Source organism: Oncorhynchus clarkii, chromosome 2, assembly GCF_045791955.1.
Source record: "Oncorhynchus clarkii lewisi isolate Uvic-CL-2024 chromosome 2, UVic_Ocla_1.0, whole genome shotgun sequence".
Taxonomy (NCBI): domain Eukaryota; kingdom Metazoa; phylum Chordata; class Actinopteri; order Salmoniformes; family Salmonidae; genus Oncorhynchus; species Oncorhynchus clarkii.
In genome coordinates, this window is record NC_092148.1 from 9,546,318 (window position 1) to 9,561,492 (window position 15,175).

Sequence of the window (15,175 nt, forward strand, 5' to 3'; positions counted from 1 at the left end):
TGAAAAAGTCAGAGGAGCGCGGACTACGCAGGTAAATAAATACCTGTCAGATAGCAAAATAATAAAACTCAATTTCATACCATGCCGATCACATATTAGGAAAATTGTTAGGACAATTAAGATTTTATTTCAGTTAAGTATTGCATTCAGGTTTGAGGGACACAAATAGTTGTTCCACAGACAAATAGGCACATGACCACAAAAACACGGAAACTGAACCAGACAAAGACAGACAGACACAGAGCGAGAGAGACAGTGCTGAGCAGGAAACTCCATCTTTTGTGTGTGGGGGGAGGGGGGAGGGTGGCAGACCCAGAGGACAGACCCAGACAGCTAGGGTCTCACTGACTACAGACCCAGACAGCCAGGGTCTCATAGTGGGGACAGACCCAGACAGCTAGGGTCTCAGATTGAGGACAGACCCAGACAACTATGGTCTCAGAGTGAGTACCACAGAGACGAGGCAGCACAGATATGAACAGGAGTTTTAACAGTGAGACAGACTACCACTGAATATGTCACCCCGAGTCACTGTTCTCCATACATCCCCCTGTTCCTACCCAGTAGTCCTATACAGTACTGAGTCAGAGATCTCTCATCCAGACTGTCACTCAGTCCAACAGACCTGCTGCTCTCAGGTATACATATTACATGATTTAGCAGAACACACAGAACATGCCATTTAACAGGGAGAAACTCAGTTAAACTTCAGTCAATTTAGAACAATAATTGACAAACCCAAATGAACCTAGAACAGTAGGATTGATGGGCAAGTTTATGGCCCCAGATAGGGGGAAATGACAGAGAAATATAACAGGATGAATAGGCAAATCTTTCTTCTGGCAGGGTAGAATACATGCTGTGCTGAACACAGTGGGTTGACTGAGATAGGAAACAGATGATATCCACTCCTCTGCTCCTCTCTTTCACACCTACAGTAACATTATCTGATCCCAACCACTCACACATGACAGCTAGTTTACACTTCTCCCAGATGATCTGGTTATATCTTTCAAAATCCATTCCAATGTAGTGGTGGAAATATTTTCATTATGTCACATGAGAATATAGAAATGTGAATATCTGTGGTGATCTAGCAGGTACTGTACATATCACTCCCCTATGGAAAATGTTACGGCACAACATAGCCCACTTACACAACACTAACACACCCTGGGGATGATTTCTATACAAATATTGTTTGGGAAACATAGCATTCCATAACCACAGGTGGGGACAGCCCAGTGTTCCACTGTGCTGTCAATATTGACTGGTTTGCCATCAGGAAAAACTGGAACACTGGCAGGACATCGCGTACTGTACATACAGACTACTGGTATGGAAACACTATTGCAAAGTGCTTTGTACAAAATACTAAACACAAACATATAAATGAATAATGAATTATTATTACAGAAAAAGTGTGGAAACATGAAAAATGTATCACAGATAGAACTGAGATGTAGTAGCTCAAGGTAAAGAGTTTGGAAAAGGAAATGTATTCCCAGGTACATGCAAAAACCAAACTTCCTTTCATAACGCTTGATATTCAGTCACACAAAAGGTGTAGAACATCCGGGAAAACAACAAAAACATTCTTCACACAGAGAATGCTCTTGAGTCGTCTCACAATAACAGATAGTAATTGTAGCTCATTCTTGTCCTTGAAGAATACTGTGTACAGATATACAGGGAGTACTTGTCTTATCTCTGGATATTCAATAGCAAAGCAATTATAACCATTTTTTTTATGTTTTATTGTCACATACACCGGATAGGTTCAGTGAAATGTGTTGTTTTACAGGGTCCGCCATAGTAGTACAGCACCCTTGGAGCAAATAAGGGTTAAGTGCCTTGCTCAAGGGCACATTGGCAACTTTTTCACCTTGTCGGCTTGAGTATTCTAACCCGCAACCTTTCGGTTACTGGCCCAACGCTCTAACCTCTAGGTTATCTGCCACCCTACAAATCAATATGTTGTTGTGTCGTGGGATGATAGGCTATCTATGATTAAACAAGCAAACAATACCCCTCCATACTGACCCTATTCGAACACTGATCAGTCTTTCCCACAACTCCAATGTAACACTGATCATTTAAACCAACTGCACGGCAGTCTTTCCCACAACTCCAATGTAACACTGATTACTAAAACCAACTGCACGGCAGTCTTTCCCACAACTCCAATGTAACACTGATTACTAAAACCAACTGCACGGCAGTCTTTCCCACAACTCCAATGTAACACTGATCATTAAAACCAACTGCACGGCAGTCTTTCCCACAACTCCAATGTAACACTGATCATTAAAACCAACTGCACGGCAGTCTTTCCCACAACTCCAGTGTAACACTGATCATTAAAACCAACTGCACGGCAGTCTTTCCCACAACTCCAGTGTAACACTGATCATTAAAACCAACTGCACGGCAGTCTTAGCCACAACTCCAGTGTAACACTGATCATTAAAACAAACTGCACGGCAGTCTTAGCCACAACTCCAGTGTAACAGGCTCTTTAAAACAAAGTTCGGCCAGCACAACACAGATACGTTTGTATCACAGTAGTAGCATAGTCCTGTTCAGTCCTGATCATTCTCACACAATCCAATCAGTCCTTTCTCAGTAGCTGTTGCTTCAGTAGTTGTTGGGAGTGATACACAGAACAGAAGACATCCATCAAACCAACTAACTAACAGTAAATCCCTGTTTTCATTGCAAAGCTAGCTGAACAGAAAACAGTGGGAGTCGGGTATCTGCCCAGAAAACCACAAAAACTAAGTGTGGCAAGATTATTACAATGCTAATTCCAACTGAATACTATGAAAGGTAAAGAGAGTTGGGCGTCTGCAGTAATGCTGCCTCTATCTGTGCTCTATTTGCTTTTCCCGCCTGTATGGCCTTATCTGCCAATCAGAGAACTGTGATGTTCATGGAGTAAATGGAATGGCATCAAACACATGAAAACCCTGTGTTTTATACCATTCCATGCCGGCCATTATTATGAGTCATCCTCCCCTCAGCAGCCTCCGCTGATGAACATCCTCAGGGTCTATGTATGTAACGTGTGTATGTGTATGGGCCAGTGAGCATCAGTGCTTTAGCAGAGGTGAGTGAGCGGTTCATTGTTAAAGGTTCATTGACCCGTTTCACCTCTATAAAACACGTGGATGCCACACACACGCACAAATCAAATTTTATTTGTCACATGCGCCGAATACAACAGGTACCTTACCGTGAAATGCTTATTTACAAGCCCTTAACCAACAGTGCAGTTAAGAAAAATAAAGTTAAGAAAATATTGACAACATAAGCTAAAATAAATAGTCCGGGTGACCATATGATTCATTGTTCAGCAGTCATATGTCTTGGGGTAGAAGCTGTAAAAGAGCCCTTTGGACCACACACCTGATGGAAGGCCTAAATAACACACAGCTGAGAGTACAGGTTTTAGGGAGACAGACCCACAGTCCCTCCCTCCCTCCCCAGACTATCTAACAGGATCAAAGCACCTCTCTGCCACAAGGGATACAGGTTCAGACATTGATAGAGAAACACACAGGACTGTACCGTGGGTTCTAAAAATACATCAACAGGACTGGATCTACACGCTCTACTTCCCCACATGAAAGGCTGTTTGTAACACACAACAATAAGGGTGGGGGCTGTTTGTAACACACAACAATAAAAGGTGGGGGCTGTTTGTAAAACACAACAATAAGGGTGGGGGCTGTTTGTAACACACAACAAAGGTGGGGGCTGTTTGTAAAACACAACAATAAGGGTGGGGGCTGTTTGTAACACACAACAATAAAAGGTGGGGGCTGTTTGTAACACACAACAATAAAAGGTGGGGGCTGTTTGTAACACACAACAATGAGGGTGGGGGCTGTTTGTAACACACAACAATAAGGGTGGGGGCTGTTTGTAACACACAACAATAAAAGGTGGGGGCTGTTTGTAACACACAACAATAAAAGGTGGGGGCTGTTTGTAACACACAACAATAAGGGTGGGGGCTGTTTGTAACACACAACAATAAGGGTGGGGGCTGTTTGTAACACACAACAATAAAAGGTGGGGGCTGTTTGTAACACACAACAATAAAAGGTGAGGGCTGTTTGTAACACACAACAATAAGGGTGGGGGCTGTTTGTAACACACAACAATAAGGGTGGGGGCTGTTTGTAACACACAACAATAAAAGGTGGGGGCTGTTTGTAAAACACAACAATAAAAGGTGGGGGCTGTTTGTAACACACAACAAAGGTGGGGGCTGTTTGTAACACACAACAATAAGGGTGGGGGCTGTTTGTAACACACAACAATAAGGGTGGGGGCTGTTTGTAACACACAACAATAAAAGGTGGGGGCTGTTTGTAACACACAACAAAGGTGGGGGCTGTTTGTAACACACAACAAAGGTGGGGGCTGTTTGTAACACACAACAAAGGTGGGGGCTGTTTGTAACACACAACAATAAGGGTGGGGGCTGTTTGTAACACACAACAATAAAAGGTGGGGGCTGTTTGTAACACACAACAATAAAAGGTGGGGGCTGTTTGTAACACACAACAATAAAAGGTGGGGGCTGTTTGTAAAACACAACAATAAGGGTGGGGTGTGTGTGGTGGGAGGTATCAAAATAGAGAGGCAGTGAGGGGACTTGAGATAGGTGGGGGGGCTAGAGGTATCTAAATAGAGAGGCAGTGAGGGGACTAGAGGTAGGTGGGGGGGGTAGAGGTATCAAAATAGAGAGGCAGTGAGGGGACTTGATATAGGTGGGGGGGTAGAGGTATCAAAATAGAGAGGCAGTGAGGGGACTTGATATAGGTGGGGGGGTAGAGGTATCAAAATAGAGAGGCAGTGAGGGGACTTGATATAGGGGGGGGGGGGTAGAGGTATCTAAATAGAGAGGCAGTGAGGGGACTTGATATAGGTGGGGGGGGTAGAGGTATCTAAATAGAGAGGCAGTGAGGGGACTTGATATAGGTGGGGGGGGGGTAGAGGTATCTAAATAGAGAGGCAGTGAGGGGACTTGATATAGGTGGGGGGGTAGAGGTATCTAAATAGAGAGGCAGTGAGGGGACTTGATATAGGTGGGGGGGTAGAGGTATCTAAATAGAGAGGCAGTGAGGGGACTTGATATATGGGGGGGGGGGGGGGGGGGTAGAGGTATCCAACCATGCCATCATTCTATTAAATATGACAGAATTGACATAGCAAACACAGGTGAATGACAAAGATAACCATAGAGAGAGGAGGAATAACTGTCAAATGTTAGTTTTTGTTACAGGATGTTGAATACAAGGAGATTATAGACAGCCCACTAACAGAGACATTGTAATGACCCATTGCAACAGAAGAGCCATAACAACAATGAAGTGCTTTACGAGAGTAGTAAGGTGGGGTACCTAGCTAAACATAGACGGTGATGTTTTGTTTGCGAAGGCTAGACTTCCAGAGAAGGATTAACAAAAGGTGTGTGGCCAGAAAGGAATTACTGTAATTAATCAACCGCCCAATAAGTACACTTTGGTTAAACACATCACTGACGAATGCTTTCTGTTTGAGCGGGCTGCTCTTCCACAGAAAGAGTTTTGGAATGATTTCAAGATGAGGAAGAAAAACAGAACAGTTCTAAGTAAGGCAGATTAAAGGAGGTACTGTACATATATGGTTTATAACATCAAATTGATCAGAAAGACAGTGTAGACAATGTTAATGTTGTAAATTACTATTGTAGCTGGAAATGGCAGATTTTTTGTGGAATATCTACATAGGCGTACAGAGGCCTATGTTGTGTTAGCTAATGCAAGTTTATCATTTTAAAAAGGCTAATTGATGATTAGAAAACCCTTTTGCAATTATGTTAGCACAGCTGAAAACTGTTGTTCGGATTAAAGAAGCAATAAAACTGGCCTTCTTTAGATGAGTTGAGTATCTGGAGCGTCAGCATTTGTGGGTTCGATTACAGGCTCAAAATGGCCAGAAACAAAAACTTTCTGAAAATCTTCAGTCTATTCTTGTTCTGAGAAATTAAGGCAATTCCATGCGAGAAATTGTCAAGAAACTGAAGATCTAATACAACGCTGTGTACTACTCCCTTCACAGAACAGTGCAAACTGGCTCTAACCAGAATAGAAAGAGGAGTGGGAGGCCCCGGTGCACAACTGAGCAAGAGGACAAGTACATTAGTGTGTCTAGTTTGAGAAACAGACGCCTCAAGTCCTCAAAGTGTTATGGACAGACAAATCTAACTTTGAGGTGTTCGGATCACAAAGAAGAACATTTGTGAGACGCAGAAAAACTGAAAACATGCTGGAGGAGTGCGTGACGCTATCTGTCAAGCATGGTGGAGGCAATGTGATGGTCAGGGGGTGCTTTGGTGGTGGTAAAGTGGGAGATTTGTACAGGGTAAAAGAGATCTTGAGGAAGAAAGGCTACCACTCCATTTTGCAACGCCCTGTGGATGGCGCTTAATTGGAGCCAATTTCCTCCTACAACAGGACAATGACCCAAACTATGCAATAACTATTTAGGGAGGCAGCAGTCAGTAGGTATTCTGTCTATAATGGAATGGCTAGCACAGTCACCAGATCTCAACCCTATTGAGCTGTTGTGGGAGCAGCTTGACCGTATGTTACGTAAGAAGTGCCCATCAAGCCAATCCAATTTGTGGGACGTGCTTCAGGAAGCATGGGGTGAAATCTCTTCAGATTCCCTCAACAAATTGACAACTAGAATGCCAAAGGTCTGCAAGGCTGTGATTGATTGTTTGACGAAAGCAAAGTTTGAAGGACACAATTATATATAAAAAAAAAAAATGTATAACCTTGTCAACGTCTTGACTATATTTCCTATTAATCTTCCAACTAATTTCATGTATGTTTTCATAGAAAACAAGGACATTTTTAAGTGACCCCAAACTTTTGAATGGTAGTATACAGTGGGGCAAAAAAGTATTTAGTCAGCCACCAATTGTGCAAGTTCTCCCACTTAAAAAGATGAGAGGCCTGTAATTTTCATCATAGGTACACTTAAACTATGACAGACAAAATTAGAAAAAAAATCCAGAAAATCACATTGTAGGATTTTTAATGAATTTATTTGCAAATTATGGTGGAAAATAAGTATTTGGTCACCTACAAACAAGCAAGATTTCTGGCTCCCACAGACCTGTAACTTCTTTGAGGCTCCTCTGTCCTCCACCCGTTACCTGTATTAATGACACCTGTTTGAACTTGTTATCAGTATAAAAGACACCTGTCCACAACCTCAAACAGTCACACTCCAAACTCCACTAAGGCCAAGACCAAAGAGCTGTCAAAGGACACCAGAAACAAAATTGTAGACCTGCACCAGGCTGGGAAGACTGAATCTGCAATAGGTAAGCAGCTTGGTTTGAAGAAATCATTTGTGGGAGCAATTATTAGGAAATGGAAGACATACAAGACCACTGATAATCTCCCTCGATCTGGGGCTCCACGCAAGATCTCACACCGTGGGGTCAAAATGATCACAAGAACGGTGAGAAAAAAATCCCAGAACCACACGGGGGGACCTAGTGAATGACCTGCAGAGAGCTGGGACCAAAGTAACAAAGCCTACCATCAGTAACACACTACGCCGCCAGGGACTCAAATCCTGCAGTGCCAGACGTGTCCCCCTGCTTAAGACAGTACATGTCCAGGCCCGTCTGAAGTTTGCTAGGGAACATTTGGATGATCCAGAAGAAGATTGGGAGAATGTCATATGGTCAGATGAAACCAAAATATAACTTTTTGGTAAAAACTCAACTCGTCGTGTTTGGAGGACAAAGAATGCTGAGTTGCATCCAAAGAACACCATGCCTACTGTGAAGCATGGGGGTGGAAACATCATGCTTTGGGGCTGTTTTTCTGCAAAGGGACCAGGACGACTGATCCGTGTAAAGGAAAGAATGAATGGGGCCATGTATCGTGAGATTTTGAGTGAAAACCTCCTTCCACCAGCAAGGGCATTGAAGATGAAATGTGGCTGGGTCTTTCAGCATGACAATGATCCCAAACACACTGCCCGGGCAACAAAGGAGTGGCTTCGTAAGAAGCATTTCAAGGTCCTGGAGTGGCCTAGCCAGTCTCCAGATCTCAACCCCATAGAAAATCTTTGGAGGGAGTTGAAAGTCCGTGTTGCCCAGCAACAACCCCAAAACATCACTGCTCTAGAGGAGATCTGCATGGAGGAATGGGCCAAAATACCAGAAACAGTGTGTGAAAACCTTGTGAAGACTTACAGAAAAGTTTTGACCTCTGTCATTGCCAACAAAGGGTATATAACAAAGTATTGAGATAAGTATTTGGTCAATAACAAACATTTTCCACCATAATTTGCAAATAAATTCATTAAAAATCCTACAATGTGATTTTCTGGATTTTTTTCTCTCATTTTGTCTGTCATGGTTGAAGTGTACCTATGATGAAAATTACAGGCCTTTCATCTTTTAAGTGGGAGAACTTGCACAATTGGTGGCTGACAATTATTATTTGCCCCACTGTACGTGGTTTATGAAGAATAATTACACCCATTTGCATTCCAGCTGAAGAGGACTCTCCTTCCAAAGAAAACAACAGAGAAACAGAGTCCATTCCATTGAAGGCTGACAGTGGTGGGTTATTGGGTGTCATTTCAACTTGTGCCAGAAAGATAATGAAACACATATTGGACTTCGATTGCTACGCAATATTTAATTCAATAGAAAACAGATTGGTATTGTGAAGTACAAATTCAGTGTAAAATGACTAATCATGTACCACCTTCTGTACTCAGTTACAACAAAGCCATACAGTATGGTAGTCTAGTGCTTCATATATACTAAACAGTAAGTACTGTATGTGTAGGGTGTAAGAAACACTAGAGCACCATATTCTATACAAAATATTTCAAGCCAACTGAACAGTTGGAAGACATATGAACATTGCAACAATTTCACTTACAGTGGTAACTACTGTATCACTGAATGAAAATAGAAGCTCTCAGATCTCCCCCAAAACCAATTCAATAGAAACAAATCAATTAGAAAAATCTATCCAGAGTACACTTTTAAGGCATAGTGATTAAAATCTTCACAAGCTTCTCTGAGTATTAATTGTAAGGACTGCATAGAAGTTGTGCACAGATGCTACAAATACAATGTGTAAAGTGTGTGTGTATGAAGAAATGGTGAGAGAGGATTGGTATCAGAGCAAACTCCATACATGCATCTGTAGTGGCAGGCAGTCAAGTAGTAGAACATACACCAGAATAGGAATCAAACTGTCAGATATGGTTTCTAAAACAATGATAACTATGATATCACATTCAGCAGAATATTGTTGATTTCATGAATTAGAAAAACTATCTACATTTGTTCATCATTCTCATATATCTGGCAGCATTTGGTCCAACCGTGTTTTAAAAAGTACACTTGCATATCAGATCTCCATTAAGGACTGGATGGAATAGTGTTTGCTGTGCATCAGGTCCGTGTGACAGGGCACCAGTAGGATCAGATGAAACACTGTTCACCCTGTGAAAGCAGACATTAACCAGCTACAGTGTTAAATCGTCACAGTACATGTTGGTGTGGTTGCTTCTATCACTATTCAGTCAGTGTAATCATGTGACCACTCATTTTCACTAAGAGTAATATTGAAAAGAACCATAATAATGACCGTATTAAACAGTCCCACAGAGTAATTCTGTGTATTAAAGAGCACCATACTAATTACAGTATCATAGCATACCATAGAGTACCACAGAGGAATGATGAAATTGAAGAGTGCAACAGTGTATTGCCGTTTAGTCCTGTAAGTCAGTCCGTCCTGTAAGTGATTGTAAGTGCTTTAGACAGTGAGTCATCCTGCCTGTTCTTCTCAGAATGTGTTAGTGTTCTGTTACTGTATTCATGTTTATTGTCTTGTATTCCTCCTGGAATCCTCCTCTTCAGTACCACTAGGAGTCTACTGTCCAGCGTAGTGAGTCATCCTCCTCATCCTCTCCTTCTCCCTGAACCTGTGATCCCTCTCTCCCTCCTTTATACAATGTTTTTATAGCAGGTCTATAGACCTGTCCCAGTGTATTGTACCTGTGTGTACAGTAGATGTCTATCTGTAGTGCTTAGAATAACCCCCTCCCTCCAACCCTGTAGTGCTTAAAATACTCCCTTTAATCCACCTCCCTCCTTCCCCCCTCCCTTTCTCTATAGTGCTCAGAATAGCCCTTGTTCTCCTCCTCCTCCTACCACCACTACACTACCCCTCCCCCTAGCAGGAGCTGGTGTGAAGGTTGCCACTACCCCCCCCCCCCCTCCCTCTAGCAGGAGCTGGTGTGAAGGTTGCCCCCCCCCCCCTCCCTCTAGCAGGAGCTGGTGTGAAGGTTGCCCCCCCCCCCCCCCCCCCCCCCTCCCTCTAGCAGGAGCTGGTGTGAAGGTTGCTCCCAGTGAGGATGGACGTGATGCTGGAGGGGTTGTACAGGCCTTCATCATCTTCGTCAGAGCTCAGAGCCGACGAGTCCAGGGCCTGACGCTGCGCCTGCTGCACCTTCCTCCTGAAACACACCACCATCAGCTTCAGAAATGTTATCTTCATCATCTATTGTTCACTATAACAGAGGCCGTAGGTGGGTCTCAGCAAACGTGTGGGAGTAGACAGTTGACTTCTACAGTAGACAATGTAGTTCCCTGTAGTATCTGTCAGTGAGAGAGCCCTCTGCTGGTCAGATATGAGAACTGACTGGTGTGACATACAGTACATACAGTGATGACTGCTCTGTCTGCTAGATCTGTCTCTGCCTCCCCCTTCACAGCTGACCTGCACATACGTGCGTGTATGTGTGTGTGTGTGTGTGTTCCCACAGCGCTGTTGAGTGGGGTTCAATGAGACACCTTTACACAGCTGGGTGAGTGTGACTGTTGAAGTGTGTGTGTGTGTGTGTGTGTGTTTGAATCCGACTGCTTTATTCTGTAATGACGTGTGTCTGATAGCAGCATCTCTGTTGAGGGATCAGAGAGGAGCTCAGTGATCCATAGAATGATACACAACACACACACACACCGCACGCTAGTTTGGCTGTGGGGAGTGAACAGGCTGCCAGTAAATATCAGCTCACTGAACTCATTACCAATGACAAGAGGAACAGAAAGAGGTCTGGAGGGAGTGGAGGAGAACAGAAAGAGGTCAGGAGGGAGTGGAGGAGGACAGAAAGAGGTCTGGAGGGAGTGGAGGAGAACAGAAAGAGGTCTGGAGGGAGTGGAGGAGAACAGAAAGAGGTCTGGAGGGAGTGGAGGAGAACAGAAAGAGGTCTGGAGGGAGTGGAGGAGAACATAAAGAGGTCTGGAGGGAGTGGAGGAGAACAGAAAGAGGTCTGGAGGGAGTGGAGGAGAACAGAAAGAGGTCTGGAGGGAGTGGAGGAGAACAGAAAGAGGTCTGGAGGGAGTGGAGGAGAACAGAAAGTGGTCTGGAGGGAGTGGAGGAGAACAGAAAGAGGTCTGGAGGGAGTGGAGGAGAACAGAAAGAGGTCTGGAGGGAGTGGAGGAGAACAGAAAGAGGTCTGGAGGGAGTGGAGGAGAACATAAAGAGGTCTGGAGGGAGTGGAGGAGAACAGAAAGAGGTCAGGAGGGAGTGGAGGAGGACAGAAAGAGGTCTGGAGGGAGTGGAGGAGAACAGAAAGAGGTCTGGAGGGAGTGGAGGAGAACATAAAGAGGTCTGGAGGGAGTGGAGGAGAACAGAAAGAGGTCTGGAGGGAGTGGAGGAGAACAGAAAGAGGTCTGGAGGGAGTGGAGGAGAACAGAAAGAGGTCTGGAGGGAGTGGAGGAGAACAGAAAGTGGTCTGGAGGGAGTGGAGGAGAACAGAAAGAGGTCTGGAGGGAGTGGAGGAGAACAGAAAGAGGTCTGGAGGGAGTGGAGGAGAACAGAAAGAGGTCTGGAGGGAGTAGAGGAGGACAGAGGAACAGAAAGAGGTCTGGAGGGAGTGGAAGAGAGCAGAGAGAATTTGGCTGGTTCAGAAGAAGAGCCACATCTAGGAGAAAGGAGATACTTAGTAATCTAACATGTGAAACAGGTAGAGTGTCAAACTTGGAAACACAACACACAGACTTACTTGAGCTCAGTCTCCAGCGCGGTGACTCTGCCTTGTAAGGCCTCCTTTAGTTCCATCTGTTCCTCCATCTCTCTCTGGGCCTTCCTCCTCAATCCCTCCATCCTCTCTACCTCAGTCTCCCCCTCATCCACCTGTCTCTTCAGAGCCTTCACACGCAGAGACAGCTACAACACAGAGGAATCAGTCAGGGTGAGTGTGTGTGTGTGTGTGTGTGTGTGTGTGTGTGTGTGTGTGCGCATGTACCTGGTCTCGCTGTTCTGTGTGTTGGTGTCTCTCTTCCTCCAGGGTAAAGTTGAGCTCCTTCAGTTTCTTCTCCAGGCGACGTTGAGACGACAACATGGAGTTCTTCTCCCTAACACACACACACACACAAACACACACACACGTTTAGCACAAACATGAACAAGGTGATTCTGGATACAGTGTGTGACCAGTTCATAATATCATAAGCTTTACTTGTCATCAATAATGTGAATGTCAATTTAAGGTACACTTCTCTAACTAATAGTGAACTACCATACCAACCACAAAATCAGCTTTTGTTACAAAATATCATATTCTAGACTATGTGGTGCATTGTGGCGTCTGTAGTTCCTGGGGTGTGGTGCATTGTGGGACGTGTAGTGTGCGGTGTACCTATCCTCACTGTGGAGGCGTTCCTCCAACTCGTGAACTTTACTCTCCAGCTGAGCCACTCCTACAGAGGAGCGAGACTGACCCTCCATATCAGATACTCTGGTCTTCAACTCCTTCAACTGGAGAGAGAAAGAGATTTAAGCATAATCAATCATCACTCAGACCTTAAGATAATTTCAGTGGAGACACAGACTTAACGTACATGTCTTTCTAGGGCATTCTTGTCCAGCTCCAGGTCCTGTCTGGAGGATCTCTCCTGCATCAGCTCTGAACGCAGCTGCTCCATCTGCACACAGACAGAGAGACAGAGGAGAGCCAGACAGAGGAGAGCCAGACAGAAGAGTACCAGACAGAGGAGCGCCAGACAGAGGAGCGCCAGACAGAGGAGCGCCAGACAGAGGAGCGCCAGACAGAGGAGAGCCAGACAGAGGAGCGCCAGACAGAGGAGCGCCAGACAGAGGAGCGCCAGACAGAGGAGAGCCAGACAGAGGAGCGCCAGACAGAGGAGCGCCAGACAGAGGAGAGCCAGACAGAGGAGCGCCAGACAGGGTGAGGGGAGAGTTAACAAATACATTATTTTCCTAGCTTGGTCCTGGTTCTTTCAACTGTTAACCAACAGACTGGTGAAAGCTGCTAGGCACACATTTATAGTGTGTGTGTGTGTGTGTACCTGGTCTCTGGTCCTGGTTCTTTCAACTGTTAACCAACAGACTGGTGAAAGCTGCTAGGCATACATTTATAGTGTGTGTGTGTGTGTACCTGGTCTCTGGTCCTGGTTCTTTCAACTGTTAACCAACAGACTGGTGAAAGCTGCTAGGCACACATTTATAGTGTGTGTGTGTGTGTACCTGGTCTCTGGTCCTGGTTCTTTCAACTGTTAACCAACAGACTGGTGAAAGCTGCTAGGCATACATTTATAGTGTGTGTGTGTGTGTACCTGGTCTCTGGTCCTGGTTCTTTCAACTGTTAACCAACAGACTGGTGAAAGCTGCTAGGCACACATTTATAGTGTGTGTGTGTGTGTGTACCTGGTCTCTGGTCCTGGTTCTTTCAACTGTTAACCAACAGACTGGTGAAAGTGTGTGTGTGTGTGTACCTGGTCTCTGGTCCTGGTTCTTTCAACTGTTAACCAACAGACTGGTGAAAGTGTGTGTGTGTGTGTGTACCTGGTCTCTGGTCCTGGTTCTTTCAACTGTTAACCAACAGACTGGTGAAAGCTGCTAGGCACACATTTATAGTGTGTGTGTGTGTGTACCTGGTCTCTGGTCCTGGTTCTTTCAACTGTTAACCAACAGACTGGTGAAAGTGTGTGTGTGTGTGTACCTGGTCTCTGGTCCTGGTTCTTTCAACTGTTAACCAACAGACTGGTGAAAGTGTGTGTGTGTGTGTGTACCTGGTCTCTGGTCCTGGTTCTTTCAACTGTTAACCAACAGACTGGTGAAAGTGTGTGTGTGTGTGTGTACCTGGTCTCTGGTCCTGGTTCTTTCAACTGTTAACCAACAGACTGGTGAAAGTGTGTGTGTGTGTGTGTACCTGTTCTCTGGTCCTGGTTCTTTCAACTGTTAACCAACAGACTGGTGAAAGTGTGTGTGTGTGTGTACCTGGTCTCTGGTCCTGGTTCTTTCAACTGTTAACCAACAGACTGGTGAAAGTGTGTGTGTGTGTGTACCTGGTCTCTGGTCCTGGTTCTTTCAACTGTTAACCAACAGACTGGTGAAAGTGTGTGTGTGTGTGTACCTGGTCTCTGGTCCTGGTTCTTTCAACTGTTAACCAACAGACTGGTGAAAGTGTGTGTGTACCTGGTCTCTGGTCCTGGTTCTTTCAACTGTTAACCAACAGACTGGTGAAAGTGTGTGTGTGTGTGTACCTGGTCTCTGGTCCTGGTTCTTTCAACTGTTAACCAACAGACTGGTGAAAGTGTGTGTGTACCTGGTCTCTGGTCCTGGTTCTTTCAACTGTTAACCAACAGACTGGTGAAAGCTGCTAGGCACACATTTATAGTGTGTGTGTGTACCTGGTCTCTGGTCCTGGTAACTCTGTCAGTGAGTAGCTCCACAGATCCCTTCTCCTCCTCCAGCTCCAGCTCCAGTCGTTTCATCTTGTCCTCCGTGCTGCGGAGCTCCCTGCTCTTGTCTGTGAGGCTGCTCCTGCTGTTCTCCAGTTCAGCCTCTAGGTGGTGCAGGCGGTTGGTGAGCAGCTCCTTGTCCAGCTGAACATTGTCTCTCTCCTCAACCACAGAGAGCAGCTCCTTCTTCTGACGGGACGCCTGGCGCACGACACACACACACACACACATACACTCTGGATCAGCGTTAAAGACGAATCACCTTCACCCCTCAAACTCATCTCTGGACCTCAAAGCCAGTTCCACTGTGTTTTTTCATTGTTCCCCTCTAATGAGGGACTGATTTAGACCTGGGAC

The 15,175-nt window shown here is 45.0% G+C and overlaps 2 protein-coding genes across 4 annotated transcripts in view; one reads left to right on the forward strand and one right to left on the reverse strand.

Annotated features, from left to right (window-relative positions):
* LOC139420860 (protein C1orf43-like) overlaps positions 1 to 15,175 on the forward strand; it is a 65,133-nt gene that overhangs the window by 40,908 nt on the left and 9,050 nt on the right. The gene's annotated exons all lie outside the window — the stretch shown is intronic.
* LOC139420829 (cingulin-like) overlaps positions 8,704 to 15,175 on the reverse strand; it is a 29,278-nt gene continuing 22,806 nt past the window's right edge. For all 3 annotated transcript variants that reach the window (XM_071171179.1, XM_071171171.1, XM_071171187.1), the window contains exons 15-20: positions 14,768 to 15,019; positions 12,956 to 13,039; positions 12,754 to 12,872; positions 12,361 to 12,469; positions 12,118 to 12,281; positions 8,704 to 10,566 (exon numbers count right to left, since the gene is read on the reverse strand). In XM_071171179.1, the coding sequence (XP_071027280.1) occupies positions 10,428 to 10,566; positions 12,118 to 12,281; positions 12,361 to 12,469; positions 12,754 to 12,872; positions 12,956 to 13,039; positions 14,768 to 15,019 (867 nt within the window). In that variant the 3' untranslated portion in view covers positions 8,704 to 10,427. The remainder of the gene's footprint in view (positions 10,567 to 12,117; positions 12,282 to 12,360; positions 12,470 to 12,753; positions 12,873 to 12,955; positions 13,040 to 14,767; positions 15,020 to 15,175) is intronic.